General features: G+C 35.5%; 1 protein-coding gene across 9 annotated transcripts in view; it reads right to left on the bottom strand.

The window, feature by feature from the left end:
* SOX6 (SRY-box 6) overlaps positions 1-23244 on the bottom strand; it is a 387375-nt gene that overhangs the window by 231671 nt on the left and 132460 nt on the right. For 8 of the 9 annotated variants that reach the window (XM_019474501.1, XM_009288777.2, XM_019474505.1 and 5 more), the window contains one exon: positions 10857-11100. In XM_019474501.1, the coding sequence (XP_019330046.1) occupies positions 10857-11100 (244 nt within the window). Of the gene's footprint in view, positions 1-10856; positions 11101-14747; positions 14844-23244 lie in introns of those variants that run through there. The other variant, XM_009288781.2, reaches the window with a different exon arrangement.

The following is a 23244-nucleotide window of genomic DNA, read 5'->3' as shown; positions in this document are numbered from 1 at the left end:
ACAAAATTTTATTACAGATCATTCAACCCACTGTGCTTAGTGTTTTGACAAAATGTCCCTATTATAACAGATTAAATACCTATATATAGCCATTAAAATTTAAGGATTAGGTTTCAAAGTGGACAAAACAGAGAAAAATAAATAAATGCACAAAAGACAGAAAACCAGAAATCGGCAAGGCATGAATACTAAAATACTATGCATGTCTCACTCAGGGATAGGTAGCCCATGCATGAAATCACACTTATACTTACCCCTACAACCTCTACCTCCCCCTCTACTCGCATGTCAATGAGAAAATAACATTAAGACTTCCAGTGCAATATGGTAAAAGTTTTCCTAGGTCTATCCTTGGCCTTTTTTATGTTAGAGGGGCAGCGTACTTCTTTAACCAATCCCAAGTTTGCTTGGAATATATGTGGTACAACAACAGTGTCCTTAGTCTCATCAACCTTCCAGGCTGCCTGGTGTAAACAATGAGTGGCCTGTTGGCCAGTCCTTTTAGAGTTGCTGTGAATGGCTCAAACATAGTTTTGCTAACAGCAGAAACAATTCTGAATAATTACAAACAACAGCTTGGTATAAATAAAGAGGGAGACTCTTTGCAACTACATACATGGTATTTTCTTCACACTCCATAATAATTCCTTTAAAACTGTCACATTAAGATAATATGTATAGATATTTCAGCATGCCTCTTACTCTGAGAAAATGATTTTTTTAGCATGTACATTCACTAAATTTCACAAGTTACATTGGTAAAATTCTTCAAAAAGAGCGCTGCTTAGTTTCTATACAAAGGAAGGAAATTCCTTACACTTTCTTAGATGTTTCTGTTGAAAAGGGATTGAACAAATAATCATAATTTTCTTGTTAGTGTAAAAAAAGTATTTTCTTACAGCTTGGTATAAATAAAGAGGGAGACTCTTTGCAACTACATACATGGTATTTTCTTCACACTCCATAATAATTCCTTTAAAACTGTCACATTAAGATAATATGTATAGATATTTCAGCATGCCTCTTACTCTGAGAAAATGATTTTTTTAGCATGTACATTCACTAAATTTCACAAGTTACATTGGTAAAATTCTTCAAAAAGAGCGCTGCTTAGTTTCTATACAAAGGAAGGAAATTCCTTATACTTTCTTAGATGTTTCTGTTGAAAAGGGATTGAACAAATAATCATAATTTTCTTGTTAGTGTAAAAAAATATATTTTCTTGTGTATTTAGATTCTAACAGTTTAAGTAGTTCATTTTACCATCAGTGGTCCCACTGCTTCTAACAGGATAAATGAAGGAGTACTGCTGTAAGTGACGTAAATAAAGGTATTGAAAGTTGACCCAGTGTTTTTCATATCAGGAAGCTAATGTTTATAGCAATATCTGAAAACTGAATCATGAGCCAACTTGCGTCAACTTTTAAACCCTTTCACTTCCAAAATAGAGCAAACACACACAAAATGACAGTTCTATCAGTGAAAGATTGTAGGTTAAATTCAAGATTCAATATTCTTGCTTCTTCCTCTGAATAGCCAAAGTACAAAACATGGGGGCTGCATTTGGGGGCTCAGAAGCAACATCTCAGTTTGGGGACTCCACAGTCATGAGTGGAGATCTGGCTTGGGACAGATCTCTCTCTGGGATCCTTGTAAGGGTTAAGGACAGACCAACAGTCTGGTGAACTGGATTCTCTGGTTGGGAGCCTTAGAAGTGGGGAGTGCACGAGGCTGTGGATTTTAATAAAGAGACGTCGCAATTCCTTTATGGTGGCATTTATGTTTCATGTAGGGAGCACAGATTCTGTCTCAAAGAGGGAAGCTCTCTGAAGGTGAGAAAAGAGGAAAACTCAGGAACGGAAACTGTGGGCTGTACAAAATCAGGGTCACAGTGTTAGTTAGCAATTTAAGAATAGCTACCGTCAACTTTGATTGAAAGTTGACGACTGCAATCCTACTCAATAGCCAGAGAGAAAACTGTTTCTGTAAGAGTTCAACTGAAATCACAGGATGAATGGCCAAGAAGAAGTAGCAAGCAAATATTACTAACATAAAATGTGTTAGCTGAATTGCTTATTTCCATGTGGATGAGGCTTTTCTGTTATAAAGGGATATTTATCTGTCTCTGCATTGAATGGGACACATGTAAACACCCCAGGAAAGTTGGATATCCAGAGTGGTTTTGATTCCAAGTACTAGAGGCATGCTGGCACTTGGAACTAGTCTGGAGTTAACATATAATGAAAGCAAATGTTTACAAAATCATTTCCAATCACTACATTAAATAAGGTTTCCCATTTTGAGGAATTTAAGAAAATAGAATTAAGAGAAATTAAAAATCTAAGTTATCATTTCCAATTCTCATCCGATTAAAAAAAAAAAAAAAAGTTTTATTAAGAAAGATTTATTTAAATCCAAGCCTTGAGAATGACTGCTATGAGCTATTGAGAGAACATCATTTGTATAGTCTCAGCAAATTATGCTAGTGGGAGGGCAAATGGCAAGCAATGGAATAAAACCTCAAGTCTTTAACTCAGCATTTACTCTGATAAAACTTACACTGATTTCACTGCCAAAGTATAGGCTGAATACAATCTGTAAAAGGCTTGTATTTCACCTTTTATACACATCTAAAAACCTCAAGAAGAAACAATACAACAGTAAGCACTAGCTCTAAGACAAGAAATAATATGCTATATTAAGGGAAAAAAAAGGAAAATAACTTTAGTTTCAATCAAAGGTTTAAAAATGAGATGACATAATAATCAGGCATATATGAGACGAATATGGCCTTACGAACAGGCCACTGCAAGATGAGATATCTGTTTGGAAGGAATAGGCAGGGACTTTTTGTTTGATGTAAAACATGACCACTTAATTGCAGCAATCCCTTCATACTCGGTTGTTGGAGCAAACCAAATGAATCCAGGTACACCAACTTCTGGGTTGAGAGATTTCAGAAGGTGACAATTTTTCAACTATGTGATTTAAACCCTTCTCTTTACAAATGAGCAAATCTGTGAAAAATGGTTTTTTTGCTCCATTCCAGGATAGAAAGTCACCTCAAAATTGTTAAATACAATGACCAATCATTTCTATACGGCAATCAACTCACCCACAAATGATATGCATAAACTCATGTGTGCTTTTGTAAGAGTTAGATGCTAAGGATTTCCTTAATTATCCAAATACCATATGTCCTAACTCCCTGTGTTTAGGTTTGGTAATAAATCACAACAATATTGAGACTTTATGCCCTGGACTTTAGTTAAATGCTCTTATTAAGGAAAAAGTAATGGAAGAACCATTTACAGAATGAGTATTTAGACATATTTTCATCTAAACTGAAACTGAAGATGCATTGTGATCAGTCCCAGCTGATTAGCACTGTTTACCTTTTGGGTAAATAGAGACACATATTTTGTGATGTATGCTTGTCAAAAGCTGCCAAATAAAACAAGGATTGTGTGGCTTGGATATTCCAGACCACTTTGTATACATCCAACTTCCTCCTATTAGGTCGTCTTAGTTGTCCGACTTAGAACTAGATCTATTGTAAATATCAAAATAAAATTTGTATTTATGTTTTTAGCAATATCAAATGCACATGGAAATCCTTCTCTGTATACAGTTACATGACATGTATTACATGCTTTATGTTTCCCTTTTAACATTTGCAGAGGAATGCATGCAGGAAACCAGCCTGCTGCATAGAGTACTTGTATTTCTTTAAGGTAAACACTGATGAAACATTTGGAAGATTGAAATAAAAACAAGACATTTATGAGACATAAAGGTATCACATAAAACTGTTGTGAATTACAATAACATTGGCTGAATCCCAGAACAGATAATCCTTATAAACATGCAGGAATGTTGTAAACTGTATATGAATGTCAGTGATACAGTACATTAGGAGATTCATATTACACTTGGTGCTATGTAAGTCTCAGTCACTGGATTTTTCATGGCCTCAAAGATTAAAATAAATATACGTAGTATCTTTCCTTCCTCCATGAAGACATTTTATGTACACAGTTTTATTATGCTGAACAAAGATAGCAAAGTCTGTTTTTTCTTGAGCTGTCAAAGTACAAAAGAAATGCAAAAAGTCCTTGCACAGATGCAGTAAAGTGCTGGATTTTATCTTTTGGCAGGTGCTCAATATGCAGCCCACATAATCACATGTTAATGACTGGAGTGTGTTAATCAGCATGCATACCTGATTCCTTCTTGCCCAAGGAAAAAAAAACTTAACAATTTAGAGCATGTTAATGCTTCTACTTTTGAAAAAATTCATGTCAATATACAGAAGTGAATTAAAAACTTTTCAGAAATTGCTTTATGAAAAATAGGAAATGTTAAAATAAGAGAAAGAAATAGAATTACTACAAGTTTACATTAACATAAACTACAAGTCTTTTGTGAAGAATTCAGGTGATGATTAATTCTGTCTAAACACAGTTCACCCTAGAATATAGGGAAAGGTTTAAAATAGACCATGCATTTGGAAAAAAAAAAATCATACAGTGTCAAAATGAAAATAGTACAAGTATAACAGGCATGCAAAAAAGAACAATTATTTGATTCTTCTTAAAATAAAGTCAATTTTGTATTTCACCACCCCCATTAAGCACATTATCCTGCACACTTTTAGGGTATTGTTTTATTATTTTTAATATGAAATGTAAACATCTTTTTATGCTAAAGCTAGTAAAACTAAGTCCTTGATCTTTCAAACCTTTAGACATGTGCTTAACATTAAAGTTGTTGGTAGTCCTAATAAAGTCAAGTTAAGCACATTCCTGAATGCTTTTTGAATCAAAACAACATGCTTGAAAAAAAATTATTTCTATCTTCTCTGCAACGTATTTCTCATAGAAGTCTATTTTATGGAAAAATAAAATATATCATCTGCTTTTTCACACCCTTTAGTTAAACCTTTAGACATGTGCTTAACATTAAAGTTGTTGGTAGTCCTAATAAAGTCAAGTTAAGCACATTCCTGAATGCTTTTTGAATCAAAACAACATGCTTGAAAAAAAATTATTTCTATCTTCTCTGCAACGTATTTCTCATAGAAGTCTATTTTATGGAAAAATAAAATATATCATCTGCTTTTTCACACCCTTTAGTTTCAGCCAAAACTTTCTACCCATGCAAGTACATATGAAGGTATTTATCTCTTTAGTTAAATAAAAATTCTGATGCACTACCTGGCATGCAGAAATAATATCAGAACAGTAGAATTGCTTTCGATCATCACAAAACTCAGCTTTGTACATGTAAATAACAGCTGCATGAGCAATTCAGCAGATACATAAATGCCCTAAACTCTGGCAATTCTATTTGATGCATTTTATATGCTCATATCCAGCCTGTAAATGAACTAAAAATAAAATTTCAAAACATGTAATTGTATCTATAACTTTTGAGAAGTTGAAGTCATGAATTTATATAACAACAAATTCACAGTGTTTAGTGTGTGTAAATGTTTTCCAATGATCTTTCCTAAAAACCTGAGTTTATTTTCCTTAAAGGGAAGAACTTTCAACAAGAAAACTTAATAACAAGGCGGGGGGGAGAGCGACAGGATTGTGCTTGTTTTATGTAGAGACAGTAAGCACTGAAACATTAAGACCTCCAGGATACCACCTATTTCTGCCTTTCTGATGCCAGTAGTTTTGCTAAAGCTATGTAAAGTTAAATTTGATACTTGGTGATTCAAAATTATTTTAAAAAGAACAAATACATACGGCATTAAGAGATCTTCACTTTTTCTGCTGCCTATAAAAATCTGCTATCAGTACTGCTGAGACATACGTGCAGACACAGTGGAAAGGTAGCAAGCCTTTCACTCTTCTGGCAAGAAGTCAACAAAAGACAGAGACTTGACATAATTATGAAATATATGTCGATGTTGCCATTTGAGATAAAATCCAATGAGATACATTTCATTTCTAAATATAAGGGGTCTCTGAATGATGTTACAAAATGTATGGGGAAACTAGCATATATATGAAGGTAATTAACTTGTATTTGTATATGTATATGTGTGTGTTTTTCCTCAGTCACAGAGAAATAACACCCATCCTTTAGACTTGACTTGCTGCTGTGGTTCCCTGTAACAGTCTCTCACTGCATCATTCCAAGTAACAGTAGAGCAAAAAGATGTGGGTGCCCTCATTCTGTGCATGCACACACTGTCTATATACCCCCTACGGTGGTGGGCAGGAGAGGAGTATCAGTGGGAAAAGAAAAGACTACAGTGACCATCGCAGTGATACATCATCATATATAGTGATCGGCACAGTGCCTGCGAGTTCTTCACAAACCCTGTCTGTTACCAGATTGTTATATTGGTATTCAGGATGGGAACAGAATTTGCCTCTCTCTTCTTTTTACTGTTGTGGGCAGGGGGGGAATTCTGCGATTTGGAGAAAGATTCCAGATTTCATTAGGTTAAAGCTGCTCAAATTTATTGTTCACGAGGCCAACGTCTAGCCTTTACAGCCATGGGAATACACTATCCTATTCCTCAAAGAAGATCAGGCCACTTGTCCATCTAATTTTGTATCTTGTTGTTGGCACTGCTTTCTCCTGATACTTCAGAGCAAAAATAAAAAACCTTCATAATTTACCTCACAAGCTGTGCGGGGCTCTATGTGAAGATGGGGACCATTCCTGGTTCCCCAGTGAACAAAGCTCAAATTATGATTCTCCATTTCTTTACATATTTACTAGTAAACATATTGGGATACAACAATTCAGTTACTATTAAATTTAGCAAAAGTAAGTATTGTTGGCTTTCCCCCCTCATCCTCTCTCAGTCTGTTGCCCCAAGAGAGCCAGGTTTTGGATGCAATATAAGAATTTGTCTGTATTTCTTGCCTGCTACTGCCTGTCCACGGAAGAAAGTAGGATAGTTTCCTCATTATCTTAGTACCACTTTGCCCTCTTCCCTACAGTTTACCGCAGCAAACAGAGAGGCCCTTAGCCTAAAATAGATTTTATTTTCTAGTAAAACTACAGGCAGCAATAAATACCCATATGTCCAGGTATTTTTATATTAAGTTACAGTTAGAAATACACATATAATCTTTTCAGCTCAGCAACATGAAATTACAGAAATCTTTCGGTTGTTTTATTTTCTCCCCACTGTAACATCAAATTGGCTGGTGATACGGATCTCGCAGTGTAAGTCATTACAGGTCTGACGTTACAGTTGTTACACATTGCTGAATCTGTCAAATGAAAAGGGAGCACAAAGGGAATTTCCAAATGCAGCTGCTATTTCCCATTTGTTAAATCCTTTTATTACACCATATAAGTACACAGCTGGGAAATACTATAGAGTGGGAGTTAAAACAAAATATTTTGGCTTCCAGACATTCAGAATACACAAAGGACTCAGTGGAAAGCAATGCCTGATATCAAAAGGGAGTGAAAGTTTGAAAACATTTCTAGCCAGTGTGGTTTTTTTATGATAATACACAATGTAGTTTAAAGGTATCTTATAGTACAGAAAGTGCTGCATACCATAAATGCTGGGGAAAAAAAAAATCTTTTTTAACAAAATATTTTGGCTTCCAGACATTCAGAATACACAAAGGACTCAGTGGAAAGCAATGCCTGATATCAAAAGGGAGTGAAAGTTTGAAAACATTTCTAGCCAGTGTGGTTTTTTTATGATAATACACAATGTAGTTTAAAGGTATCTTATAGTACAGAAAGTGCTGCATACCATAAATGCTGGGGAAAAAAAAAATCAATCTTTTTTTTCAGTCAAATTGCCCTACTACAGTATCTTCTTTTCACCTAAGATCTGTACGGCCCTCGTAGCATGTTACAATGCATACTGTGTGTTCTCACAAATTCCAGTGAACTCCTTAGTAGTTTTAAGGGCATAAAGGATGCAGGATTGTGCCCTTAATTAGGTACCACATAAAAGAGAAATTTTTTCCTCCCCATATGTCGACACAGCATTCTTTGAATTTACTATCTTAAAACCAGACAACACACATTATTGATGCATTTTAATGACAGCACTACTGTCTTTACTTTCAGTGTAAATGGTATGAGCAGGTGCTTCTTCAAATCTGCTTTGAAAGGATCCGTCTGGGAAAGGTCAGAAAGCGCTTACCTTCTGGGAATTTGGTTTTATTAAGTAGAAAAGCCGTCACTACCACAGCACCTATCTCAAAATTGCCCAACCCACCTTCTGGAATTTGTCTTTCTGGAAAGAAACTCCTATCCTCCCTTAAAGGAGTACGAAATTGCCTTAATCGGGAAAATTGCAGGCGCCTCTGAATTCTTTCTTAGCAATATTAATGTCTGCTTGGAGACTGAGGTGTTTCAGAGGAACTTTATGCAATTAATTGAGACTTAAAGTTTTGCTCATGAAGGACATAAATAAGGGGAAAAAAATAATAATTAAAAAAAAAAAAATCAAACAAGTTACCCTAAATGACAGTCCCTCAAGGAGAAAAAAATTTTTAGATCACTTCACTTTCGTGATCTAACTAGTCATCTAACTCACCTAAACTGTAAACACACTGGGACCTTGCTCTGTACATTTTAGATGTCTTTCAAGTGCAACCAAACAGCATGCCTTAGAACTTCAGCTTTCACTTCTAGCCAAGCCTTGTAAATTATACCCAGCTTTGAGCTGGGCAAAAAAATCTGTTTGGGTTAGCTAAGAGCTACCTAAATAAGGATGACATGCATCCACCACCAGATTTAAATCAAGGGAATTGTGGAAACTCCTAATGATTTTCAGGACATTCATCTACATATTTGATGGAATATTTACTGAAAAAAAGGAGAGAGGAAAACCAGAGTGCTGTCACTCAAGCGAAGTTTATGCACCTGTTCTGAAACATGATAAGCTGGATATTGATTCATGCCTGTCCAGAGGTACAGCAAGCGTTAACATAATAGTGCAGCATTAAGAAAGAAAACAGAGATTGCACTCTGTTGCTGTAAGTGTAAACCCACTTCAGAGCAATACAAATGAGTACAACTGATCATACTGCAAGAAGTTCTATCATTTTGGCTTAAGCATTACTCCAGGTCCAAGGAGCAGCCTGAATCAAAAACAAATGTTTTGAGGGACTCCTAGAGGCTAGGAGTTCCTTTCTCTTTGGGACACAGAGTCATTTTATCAATGTTAATGGTGTCCTAAGAAAAAAATTCCCAGAGTGCGCATGCCTTTCTGAATGAATAGAAAAGTAGCTGATGAATTCACAGATTTATTTTTTTCCTCAACAGACTTGATCAATCCTTTCTATTCTGCATCCCGCTTGTCCTCCTGATAACACAGAAGTTAAAATAATTCTGACGTGCTTATCGCATGACTTGGGCAAAAGGCTGACTCTCCATCCAAAATGAGGTTCCATCTGAGAATTCTGCATAGAAGCCATATGTACAACTTAAAAGCTACCTTGCCAAATTACTAACCTATAATAATTTTTCTTTAAAGCTATTTTTACAGTTGAAATTTTGCCTTCTTCATGACAGTAGCCCAAATGCTTAGGAATATTTTAGGCCTGACAGAAAGTTCTGCACTGGGTTAAATTGTGCATTACAGACTAGGTAGCATTTTTTTAGTTTGGTTTGATCTTTTGAATCAATGGGATTTTAGAAAGAAAAAAAAAACCACTACAGTAACAAAATAGATATTATTGCAGTGCTATTATTTAATTAATTCCAGGCATTGCAATATGCATGAAGAATTCCAGTGTCTATGTTGATTAATGCATTAGAATTATTATTCCTAGTCAAATTTGAAATAAGTTCATTATTGTTAGAGCTGTCAAAAAAGATTCTACAGTTGTTGGTTTTTAACCTTATTGAAAGCTGCTGATTTGTATGGGAAAAAAAAAAAGATTGGCTGAAAAAAAAATCCACTCAGACATTTAATAAAAATACAGAAGAAATTTTATGAAAAGGCAGGGTATTCTTTTTAAATTAAGTGTGTGAATTTAGTGTCTGTGAAAGTCACTTTATGGAGAGTCTGGAATTATGATGTTCTAAATTTACAGAACACCTGGCTGCTCCACGTACCCTAATTCTGTTCCTCAGGAACACATGCAAGGAAAATAAATTGACTGAGATGCTATGCCCATTCAGTCTTCATTCAGTCTGCCCATTTATTGCAGAGTTTTGGGGATGCAGAGACAGAATTACAACTGCAAATAATTTTACGTAGGCTACTGAAGAGAATACAGATAATAATTCTGATCATTGCTAACATCACCTACATACAAACTGGTGATCTAGAGCAGAAAAGCATGACATAGCTACTCATAAACACCTTTCCCCTCCACAAAAAGTTGTAATTTCCTATAAATACAGCAGGATATTTGTGTCACCTAAAATGCCAGCTTCTTTGTTGTGGTGTAAAGCTGTAATATTCTAGACTTGGTGGGTTCTATTTCTGAGAGACAAGTAAAAAAATACATTAAAGTTTCTTCCTTCAGCACAACACTTTGCAGATGATAAACAGTTGTGAGCTACATCCTCCTGTCAGAAATTAATGCTTGAATATATGAGCTAAAGAGGTTATGACATAAATCAAGGTATGAATGAAAACATGATAAATAGATGCATTTCCTTTCTGAAGGTGAACTCATCAAATGACCTCATTCATATAGACCTGTATACTTAAGAAGATTATACAATTGTAATTTACAATTACACCATATTGATGTTGATCTATTACTGACACCGACACTTTAACATTTAAAAAGCTTTACACACATGAAGGATTGTACTAAACATGTCTTTCAAAATGGAAGTGAACAGTCTTTTACAATACTGATTTAGAAAGTCACTGTGAGAACTGTGAAACTCACCATTCTGTGTTGGGCTGAGATGACTCCATCCCACTCAGGATCTTGTTGGATGGTCGTGACCAGAGTTGGTAGCTCCTCAGAGTGAGGTTTGTTGTGCATTACATTATGTAGAGGCAGATGAGAGGTCGCATGCTGATCACTGTTGCCCTCTTCCTTGTCTCGTGATGCTAAGTCCTGGGTCATTGTTTCCTCTCCATCAGCTGCACATGCAAATGGAGAGGTAGCCTGCTTGGAAGACATTCTTCTACAAAACAAGAAAACCAGACAAAAAGAAAACATTGGTGTTAAATGAAAAAAATCAAGCTCAAAACAGTCCTCTAAACAAACCAGACAGGAGGCACACTTGCCTACAACAGTTAAAATTAATCATATGCAGTCGACCAAAGTACTCTAAAAAGTACGAGTTTGGGGGATCTGGATCCGAAACACTGAGATAAAGTATTCATTGATGCCAAGTCAAGGTCAGGGTTAAGTTATGTTGGTGTTAAATGAAAAAAATCAAGCTCAAAACAGTCCTCTAAACAAACCAGACAGGAGGCACACTTGCCTACAACAGTTAAAATTAATCATATGCAGTCGACCAAAGTACTCTAAAAAGTACGAGTTTGGGGGATCTGGATCCGAAACACTGAGATAAAGTATTCATTGATGCCAAGTCAAGGTCAGGGTTAAGTTATGTGATGTCATTCTATTCATTTACACTTGTCAAACAATATAATTTTCTCCAGCTATAAGAAAATAGTGATTTTATTGGTATTTTCATGTTGATTTTGCATAGGAGTTCAAGTCTTTAAACTCTTACTCCCATGAGCAATCTTAAGGTTATAAGCAAATGTTTAAATGAGAGAATCCATCATGCTTTCCTAACCTCATTCCTTGCAAGCAGAAGATGTTTTCCACACAGATGAGAATTTTAAAATCCATTTCAAATTCTGCTAAATAAGTCCTTTTGCTCTTTGTTTAGAGCTGCATCTGCTCTTAACCTGTTTAAAATTTTTACCGAGTTTTACCTTTTGGAAAGTGTTTCGAGATGTTCATGTGAAAAGTGTTCTAAAACTGAATGGTTTATTGAATGGATGGATAATATCTGAGTAATATCCTTTACAGTTTGAACTAAAAATCTAAAATAATTATGTTTAATTTCATATTAGGCATTGAGTACAGGATATAGCTGAACAAATTACTTTAAATGACTTAAAAGTGTAAAGAATAAATGCATTGATTTATGTTAAATGTCTTTTCCTAATAATGGTCTCTTACTACCATCTCGTATGCAAACACAGCTTTCACCACAGTTACTGCACTTATATGAAAATAAAACAGACTTCAACTCAAAATCTGAAAACACTTTGTTTAAAATTTCTAATAAGATTAACTGCAACTGTTAAAACAATCATTAATAAATCTGAAAGAAGACAGCTAAAATATATCAGCTATTTTCCCAGGTTTTAGTAACTTTAGAATATCCTTGACATTGAAATTGCTGAGAAACTAAGGCATAAGATCTTCACCTTAATTGCTTTTTAACAATAATTGATTTCATATTATTTCTTTAAAAATGCACAAATCAGTTAACATAGGAAACCACATGAGCATTTTTCAAATTAGCAAATCATTAACTTGCTAGTACTGTTTCTACAGACAAATAAATACTGATTAAAGGGTCTGGAAATCTGAGACTAACAGTTAAATTTACAAATCTGTCACATGCTTTCATGAATATTACAGTGAAGGAAATATCAAGTGCAAAGAAAAATAATTAAGTTAATTCCAATTTAAACAGTAGTTTTTATGTAGCAGCCTGTGTTTCACATAGGGTTTAACAGCTAATGCTAAATTTCTCACAATTAATGAGGGAGTTCAGATTTAGTATCCTACAGTGAAAAAAATATATATAGGATCAACTAATCTAATTATGTACAGTTCTATATGAAAGTATTACAAGCTTTGAAGTGCTTTGAAACATGTTAAAACACTGATACCTATTTAGAATAACTATTCTGTAAATAGAGATAATCTGGCCTCTTAAGCTCGATACTGGTGGGGGGAAAAAAGGTTTGCATTTTCTTTAGGGGAGCCTAAGTGTAAGTGGGAATAGGATCAACTAATCTAATTATGTACAGTTCTATATGAAAGTATTACAAGCTTTGAAGTGCTTTGAAACATGTTAAAACACTGATACCTATTTAGAATAACTATTCTGTAAATAGAGATAATCTGGCCTCTTAAGCTCGATACTGGTGGGGGGAAAAAAGGTTTGCATTTTCTTTAGGGGAGCCTAAGTGTAAGTGGGAGTCTAATATTAATATTGCCAATAAGCAGAACTGAGGAATTTAAACCGTGTATTACATTCTTACTACACTAAAGAATTTGTGTTGATGCTCCAGAGAACATGCCAAGAGTTCAGCAACCAGCATTATTGCACGTACTTCAAAAGGTTCTGGTTCATAATTACTATGATCCAATATAAAATAAAAGGTTTACTTTCCCTTTTCTCATTAAAATAGTCATGTTAATGTAATCACTTAGATGAAAATGTAAGTCAACACTTTATGCAATTTGAAAACCAGACATGAAAACTGAAAGTCACAATAAAGGATTTTCCTTTCTTTCACCTTCTCAGCAGATCTCGTTCCTGTTTCAAACTGAACGAGCTTCTGTGAAAAGCAATAGCTATGGCTGTTTCTTCACCATAAATTAATCATGACACAAAACTAGAAATGAAAATGTCTCTTAAGAATAATTTCAACTACAAACTGCACCAATGAATAATAGTGCACAATCCTAATTAAACACAACTCTGCAGCTGCAAAAATAGGCTGAATCTGTCCAAAGCTATGAGTTGGCTTTAAAGGCTGGTTTGTTAGGGACTGTTTTCTTAAGGAAGGCTGGGCCCTCAGTCTTAATCAGCCAATAAATTATTTCCTGCAATTACATTAAATAGAAAATTATCTTCAAATTGGGAATGTTAATTGAAAATCAAAATTCAGACTGAAGTTTAGAAATTACATGCTGAATATAATTAGTCTAGAAAGGCTTCACCTCCATTTCATAAACAGGCTTTTGGTATTTCCTCAAGTGACCATTCAGTAAAACCATCTACTGGTAATGCACTATAGAGGAAACACTTTTTCTTTGCCATATATGCTAATATACTTTCCTCTTATTCATGATGTTTTAAACACAATTAAATAAAAATTTCTATTCATGTCCTGTTGTTGAAGTTGATTACATAGGGAAAAGGGGACTCTGTTAACCTTAAAAATAAAATTATATTGACAAAGTCACATTCACAAATAATCTCAAGCCATGCCCAGCATCTTTTTTCTGTACTAGACTAAGAGAACAGACCAAGAGCAGGGTTCAAATGCTTTCTAGCTCCACCTATCCCTGTTCTCCACTGCTGCGTTATGGTCAGACACGTTTTCATACTGCACTTTACTCAGTTACCTATAGTCCTGGAGCTTGAAAAGAAAGACAAGCTCAGGCAGACCTCCCAGGCACTTGCTCTCCTTGTGGCATAAGTGTCAGGGGGGTGTTTCGCTTCTATTTTGCCCAAAACCTTTGCTAAAACGGCAAGATTTAGCACATTAATTATGGTCAGAGGTCAGCACTTAATGGTACCTTTCAGGTTTTTGGTTGCTAGGTTTTAAACATTGGGGTAAAAGGGACAGAGATCTAGGACCCTGCTAGATTAAGCCCTCCACCTTCTTTTCCCAGCACAATCATTAACTCAATCAATATACCTCATGTACATGTCTTCTGAGGGTGCCAGGTTATGCACCAAATATTGATTATGCCTGGGTTTATAATCAGTAAGACAGAGTAAATATAAACTCTGAGGCTGGGTGTTATACAGTCAATTACTCCATGCAGGTTTTCACTCATTACCTGTTTGTTTTTACTTAAATGGGAGAATTCTGTACGCGGAACTCCATCAGGTCCAAAGGCAGAGTTCAGCCAATAACTCCAAGGTCTCATGAAATTCAAAGGGAGAAGAATCTGGCCCATTAGAGTAGTTTATGTTTATGATAACATTAAACCATAGAACAGGTTGTTGTGTTAAAATGTTTTAATATTAAAATATGAGTATGAATAGCAGTCAAATTTTAAGCCATAATAACTTCCCAATTTTACATTTAAAATATTCAAAATGCATTTGCTAAAATCCTTGGTGAGAGGAAAAAGAAAAAACAAACACCAATATTCATAATAAATAAATCTTGTAAAAGGTATTAGGAATTTACTAATTTCCATTATAATTTATTTTATTTTTTCTCCTATTATCAATTAAATTCACTCAAATGATTTTAAAAAAAGTTTTTGATAAAAAATATCTCCCTAGTTATAACCCCTGCAAACAGGGGTTTATAATGGAAGTGCTGACACAACCCTAACTACAGCAGCGCAAATGGTGCCGCTATAATACACAAAATCAAGTTCTATTATTCTAAACTATCCTCGCTCGGGGGGTTTTCTTTACTGTGCTCCCAGACAAACTGCTGAAGCATGAAAAATTTAAATGCAATCAAGTGGGTCCAATTCTACTTTACTAGAACAAGTGTCTACAGTGGTACAATCTTAAAAGAAGATGCAACAGATTTGTTTGGTGCTTTTCTTTCTTTTTTCTTTTTTAGCTGTTTATTTATAATACTGTGCAGTGGAGATAAAATAAGAGAGGAAATTACACTCACATTATATCAGTATATTGATTACACAGCACACAATCAGAAAGAAAACTACATTGTGAAATTGTTGCTTTGGTTAAATTGGCAGATTAGCTGAACACAGCAATCACTAAAGGTGGAAAATATACCTAATGGGTATGAAAAAAGGTTGGAAAAGGCCCTAATTATCTGAAGTCCTATCACCTACTCAACTTTGAGAATTAAATAAAGCTTGATTTGGATTTTCCAAAACAACAATAAATTCTATCTCATTTTGAACTCAAGACAGAAAAAGAATGAGATCATTTATCAAAACCTCAGTAAAGCTGAGGAATTGGACTCCAATTTCAGTCAGCCTTGATACCAAGGTAGCAAAGCTAAAATTGAACTGCTAAGGGTTTTTTCCCTACGTAAAACTAAACACAGTCCCAAACAGCACCGTTCTCTATATATATGACATGATTTTTTATTTTAATCCAGAGAAGAAATTCTCTCTGCTCTAATGAAGACTGCCAGTCAGATTCTCAAACATCGATTTTCCTTTTTTCCTATAGACAGTGCGTGTTACACCTTTCTAAATACAAATAATAATACTTTTTTTTTTGTCTAAGGCTTTTCTATGGTCTCAAATTCTTCAAACAATGTATATCTTCTTTTTTGAAACAATTAGATTATATTCCTGACATGAAAGGCTTCCAAAGCCTAAAATCTTCCATCCCTGCTGACTGCTCAAATGATTAAATTTTTTGTCTATCTATGGTCTATGGTCTCAAATTCTTCAAACAATGTATATCTTCTTTTTATTAGATTATATTCCTGACATGAAAGGCTTCCAAAGCCTAAAATCTTCCATCCCTGCTGACTCTCAAATGATTTAAATGTTACACTGGAAATTATGGCTAGACCTGGTGTTTTAGCTGCTAGATATTTCAGAATCAAGCCACAAAGTATTAACACAGATAACAACAATGTGATAGCCCAGACACTATTTCAGAACCATATAAACTAAGCAATAACAATGAGATATATGACAAAGCAGACTCGTAGTTGGCCGGAGACTCCAGCTTCTGCTCTGCTCCACCCTCACAAAGCATTCATAAACCTAAAGGCATGTCTACACTGCAGCCACATAAATGACTGCTTTGTAATGCTGAGATATCCAAACTAATTTTAAACAAGCTCGTTTCTGATAGCACTCCAGCTACAGTAGCTTAGTACTCAGATGGACTAATTCATCCTGCTTTAGTGACTGCAGTATAGACATAACCCAGGTCTAGAGCTCCAGCAGTAGATTGGAATCAGATTAGATTAGAAATACATTCACTTACAGAGCTTTTATGAACAGACTCCATTCCTTTTCCCCAAAGTGCCAGATTAAAGTACTTAAGTGCATGATTAACTGCAAGTATGCAAGCAGTCCACTAATTTCAAATTGGACTACTCGGTTTCAAAAAGTTAAGCACATGTCTAAGTGCTTTGGTGACTCCAGAACTAAATAAATTAAGAGAAACCATTTTTAGAAGTACTCATAACCTCTTAAATATTTCCTTCTAAACTCTTATGCTAACCTGGTGTTCATGAAAAGTAAAATTCAGCCACAGCATCTTAGCCCTCCCCACCTTCTAAAAGAGCAACAAATGTGCATACTCCTCTCATAATATTAAAGGTGACTTACAGGACCCTCCCTTACAAATCAGCACTCAGCTTTGGGATAAATTAAATGTACTGTATACTCTTCTTTGCCTGCACTGCCCACAGTATCCTCCTCTTTCATACCTATGGCACACCTCATCACTTGGTAGCCCTGTGTCTTTCATGGATCCTCAAAACCCTTCTGAAACTCAAGAGCATCTTCATGGAGTAGCCTTTATGCAATCTATTTTGCAGTGCAAGTTCAGCTGTAAAAGTACAGGCCTGACGTAGAACGAGGCACACTGACATAGTTGCATAGAAGTTACTGGAACACCTTACTTCTTTCTAGATGCGAACCAGTTTAGCATAGTTTAAAAATTCAGGAAAACTGATCTTTATTTTTGCTGTATAAAGATACCAGTTACAGTAGCGCTCAGATAGACTTAAAGAAAAATGAAAATGCTTTGCCAATAGCCAAAATATTTTGCAGCTCTGCCCCTGTAAAACAATGTTATGTAGGCATAACTCAGTAACACAATTCATTGTAAATCTAATGCCGTAATCTGACTGCCATTTTTGAATAAACAGTTATTTCCTAAAATTATGAAATCTCCTATCTGTTTTCAAGGAGCCTTGGTAACGCAAGTGAACAGTTATTAAAAGACTCTATTATCTTGGGGCCCCACACCCCAACATGAATCCCTATGCACAAAACCCATATAAATTTACAAGGCAGCAATGGGAGAGAATCTCCCAATTTCTGTTCCTGGCTCTGGCTCTGAGTCACAGCAAGGCCTTAGGCAAATCAGCTCAACTCCCTGAAGCTCTCCTTTGGCTTCATTTTGCAGGAATACTACAAGAATTAGTTACACAGAGATCATAAACAGCATTGCAAGATTAGAGAGATTATGGTAGTCGCAGGAATCACCTTGGAAATAAAAGGGCGGTGGGGGAGGGATAGAAGCAAATATGATTCAAGAAATGACAGCTATAACGTTAACTGAGGACCCAAATCTCTAGCTGAAATAAGCATCAAGCTAAGCAATACACCCACAGCTTCCAAGATACACACTCAGCTATTCTTGCATTTGTTTTTCCAATCCAGACAAATTACACTTCTGCTAATAGATATGCATCCAAATCACAAAGTTTGACTTCAGATTCAGACTTCCTCAAATCCCAAAGGGTTTGGAACAATTTTTATGGTATTTCTTCTCATTTGTAATCAAATAATGTGAGAGCTAAACGGACTTTTTTGGACAGCCTTTCTCTTACGTTCCGCCATTATAGTGACCTTCTCAGCCGTGCAGCCTCAGTAAAATATTAGGGTTGGGGAACGAGTTCCTGTCTATTCATCTAGTTGTCAAAAACATTAAAATGGATGCAGCAAAACAGCCTCACAGCCCCTTATGGCTTTTCAGTGAGAATCCAAAGTGTTTATTTGGATTCATAAAATGCTAAAAATACAACCTACCCTTCCAGTAGGTTAAATGTTCCATTCTCTTTATTCACTACCAGGAGCTTTCACTGAAAATGCCTAAGGTGAACTCACATTGAACGCAGTAAAGGGCAGTGAAAGAATAGTCATTTAGCACCTGGGATGTGCCCATCTTCAGTCACTGTAGTTAATATTTTCTATAGTTTATATTTAGCTGACAATATTGCTGTCACTTTATTTAAACAGCTTGAGACTGTTCTTTGGACTGGAGCTCATGTGCCCTGGAATGCTTTGACTCATGAATTGTTTCTCCTGATAATGTTACATCACGTAACCACCTCTGTTTAATTGGTTGGTATTAGCTTCTCAGTGATGACTGCCTTTAAAGTCCTATGACTACACCATGTGTCTCTGGATATCCAATTTCTTACTGTTGGAAAAAGAAAAAGAAAAAAGGCAGTACAGACTTCCAGCTATCTTTACCAATAGCTATGGGAACAAGAGTGAGAGTGCCAAGAATTTATCCATCAGCAACTTATTAGGATTTGTTGTTTTAGGCAGCAAGTAACAGAATATACAATATAAATAAAAGCAATCATTAACAATAAAATTAAAAAACAATGGTTGCTATAAATAAGCATTAATTCACATTTTTATGGAATAGAATGACTTAATTGTTTAGCTGAATGATTATATAAATGGTTTTGATAAAGGATGCCTAAAAATACTAAAAGGAATTTATTTTAGCATGTTTAGACTTCGAGTTGAGACTTTATACAAAAGACAAGAATACATTTATTTTTTCCCTTACAAAGCCAGTTCAGAACTTGTTCTAGTAACTAGAAATCTTCCTGACCACATTAAAACCTGATGGGCATAAGTTCCCAAAAGGTTCATTAAATCCTTTCAATACTCTGAGATACATACTCCAACGGGAAAATACAGTATTCTTACATTTTTTTCCTCCTACAGTTAATTTTCAGGAGGTGCTTAAGATTCCACATAATGAGTTAAACAGTTAATTTTCAATCTTACAGGTGTGAAAACAAAAGGTCACGTGCCATTTCTCTGCACCACCTAATTCAGAACAGAAATATTTTATCTAGTCAGATTTCTCTCCCCTCCTTCCCCATTCTCCTCCCTCCTCTCCATATTTTTGATCCTCATTTCTAAGTCAAATAGAGCACCCCAGTAGACAGTGAAATGAAGTATCAATTGCAGGCTCACCTGTGGCCAGTTACACTAAACTACCTAATTAGTACCTCCAGGTAACATGAAACAATGGCTCTGCAGCTCAGTTACAGATTGTCTTTTTAATAAAAACCTTACACTACAAGCCTAAAAACATTTCTAGCAGGCAAAATATTTCTGATACAGTAGAGGTTACGGAAGCATCAAAGCACTTAAATATAGGTGCCAAACCACATTGCCAGGAGCTCTTAGTACTATGAGGTACTGTTACCTGACAGCTTGGTGAATATAAAATTACTTGTTTCTCCAACTGAAGACAATCAAATTGTCACCTTCCATTGTAATAATGCACAACTAGGGATCAGCAAAGTGCCAGCATAATTACCAGGAAGAAAACAAAACATAACAAAAGTATCAAATCTAAATTTCTCTAAAGGGTAAACACATCCATCTGGCTATTCACAAAGAAAAAGAGGAGGGGCTTTATTTTTACTATCAAGTATCCTAGTGTTATTTAGCAATAAGATTTATATGCCTTTCATTATGTGAAAAAGAAAAACAGCTAAAGAAGGTGATTCATGAAGTACTAAAAATAAACACAGGTCAGAACCGTGCTGGGATGTTACTTGTGCATGTTTAAAGTACTGCAAGTGTCATCAGAGATGCTAGGGACAAGCATATGTATCTGCATTGCTGTTATCATAAACTCATATACGTGAGGATTCATAAAAATTAATTCTAACTGGCACACGGCGTACTTTGGCACAAGCTACGCATGACGTGCCACTTTTATTTGTTTATTTAAATGACCACTCTAAGAACCGAAAATGAAGTTTGAACTGCAGACTGCCTCAGAACTGGGACTTTCAGGATATTAAAAACCCAAGGAAAACCTTTGAAGGGGGTAATCTGAATACATGAGAACTAACATTTTCACCATATATTTCTCTAGGTTATTCAGTAAATGGCCTACATTTTCAGGAGTGAAATTTGCATTTTGGTGATGCAGAGATCTCATCACCAGAAATTGTGTTTTATATCTACAGTAGCTCTGGGCATCCTATAAAATATAAAAGAGTGTCCTAGGTAGGATATATACTTGAAAAAATATTTTCATCTGGTTCATAGAAATGAAGCTAAACTTAAATTCTTCTTGAAAAGAGTGATATCATGGATTACCTTTTCTGTATCAATATTCCAGTCACTACTAATGCATACACAAAGTTCTTATACATTTATTGATGTAAATGCACATCACCTTCACATACTTTTTAAAGTTTCACCAGTGCTGGAGGAGTTACGAAAGAAGAGAGAAAAGCAAAACATGCAAAGCTGAGAATCGGTCTGTGACATTGGTTTTTCCTCCAAAGGGATATTCAAGAATGGCAGTAAAGGACAAGCAGCTTTTTTCCACGCTGCACAATTGCACCAGAGCCAGATATAAACCTAACCCTTGCGGATAAAGCAGGCACAAGGACTGCTTCAATATGTTGTTAGCCTTGCAGAAGAGGTTAAGGAAAAGATGCAGGCTCCACGTAACCAGGAACACCTCCTGCATCTCGTCTCAGGTGCTGCATCCCCAGGAGCTCAGGTGCAGCACTGAAAGGCTGGGCTTTCCAGCTACAACCTGCTCACAGGTTTTGGCCATTGACGCTTGCTCTTGTGCACTACTCTGTATCATACAGCACAGCACCTTCTTTTCCACTCTATTAGAATATTGATACACTCTAGCTGATATTCCTAGTTGTGGCATTGTTTTCAAGGGGCTAAGCAGCAAACTTACTTAGGAGGACAGATTGGGATATGGGTCAGTGGGAACAGAGGAAGAAAGGAAGGTAGCAAACACCCACAACAATTTTAAAGTCACAAGCATTTTGATCAGATAAAACAAAACTAGACAAAATGCCCCACTTTCTGCAACTTTGAGAAATTCTGATTTTTGTTGAGTCCTTAAAAACAGGCTTTTACAAGGCAGCATTGTGCACAATATTTCTTTGTTTTGAACTAAGGCTTACACAATATGATCCTTACATATGTGCACAATGGGAACCCTAAAACGTGTTTACAGACCCCTACAGGAGCCACCTCATTTACCAGTGAGCTGCAGCTACTACTGGGATAAAGGACAGGGTAGTCTGAAGCAGCATACTGTTCAGAAAAAGATTACAGGGGATACTATGCCTAGCTGAAACTACCCAGGAAGTATTTCAGAAATATCCCTGTTTGATTGGCAATGTGGCCAAAACCAAGAATGCAGCAACTTCTCCCCCTAAGCCCTCCACTGCTTGGGCTGTGCAAGTTTTCATGGGAGGGAGTAGATGGGCCCTTTTTTCTTGATGTTAATTTACTTCAATATGAAACTATGAAGACAAAAGATAAATAATTGCAACAGTCTAAGAATTCAAATAAAGTAAAATAAAACATTGTCTCCTCTATTAATTAAGCTAGTCAGTTGCCATTAAGAAGTGCAAAAAGTTTAAAGTTCAATTTATTGAGACTTTGAACCTCCTATCCTTTCACAAGATCCACAGATGAAATCTCTACCAATTTTAACTGCCTTTAAAAAAAAAATTAAAATAAGTAACTAAGACAGTTATTCAGTCTTATTCTTTGTGTGACATACTTAACAATATCAAGTATTTTCTTTGTTATTTAGTTAAAAAAAAATAAAAATCATTGTTTAATATTAACCAGTTTCCCAATGCAAGTTTTGTGTTTTTAAGGAATTCATTAAGGTATTTGGACTAGGCACTGAAAAGAATCAGAGAACATTAAAAAGTAATTGCCACAGGTAAAACTTACACCGCTTCATCATTCAGTTTGGAGAGATCAAGCAGCATGCAGTCTCTGCACTGAAACTGCATCAATTGCAAAGGAAACTACAAACTCTCCCTGTATTTTGGTTTCAGTTCTGCAAAGTACCACGAAATAGGAAGAAATAATTTGCAATAACTGAGGACCCTCAACTATCCTGTTTTCATGGAAGATTATGGCATACAGCATCTGATCTCTAACAAGGAGAAGGAAACATGCATAGCAAAATCAATCGTAAGGGTAAAGGTGAAGAGTGCCCAGGCTCTGAATTGCTCCACATTTCCAAGTGCTCAAAGTTCCGTGTTAGTATTTTTAAATATGTCAAAAAACATCACAAAGCACAACTATCAGAATACAAAGAAAAACATAAACCAGCACACGAACCAAAGGCCCAGTCAAATGAAGTTGTCCCCAAATAATTAGAAAGTAAAAAACCAAATGTCTAAACTGCAAACTTAAAATATTGTTGGTGATTTTAAACATTTTTACCATTACCATTTACATTCAGTTAGATCCCTTACAGTGATTTTAGCTAAAATACTGAAATATTCTATTCTAACTTGTGATGCAGTATGTTTACCATTGAAATATACAGCGCCTTTTTGTAGTTTTCATCTCTGACCCATTTTTTCCTATATTTTAAGGA

This window comes from Aptenodytes forsteri, unplaced genomic scaffold, assembly GCF_000699145.1.
Source record: "Aptenodytes forsteri isolate BGI_AS27 unplaced genomic scaffold, ASM69914v1 Scaffold8, whole genome shotgun sequence".
In the NCBI taxonomy this organism is placed as follows: Eukaryota; Metazoa; Chordata; class Aves; order Sphenisciformes; family Spheniscidae; genus Aptenodytes; species Aptenodytes forsteri.
The sequence above is the reverse complement of the archived record's forward strand: the minus strand, read 5'-3'. Positions and strand labels throughout refer to the sequence as shown.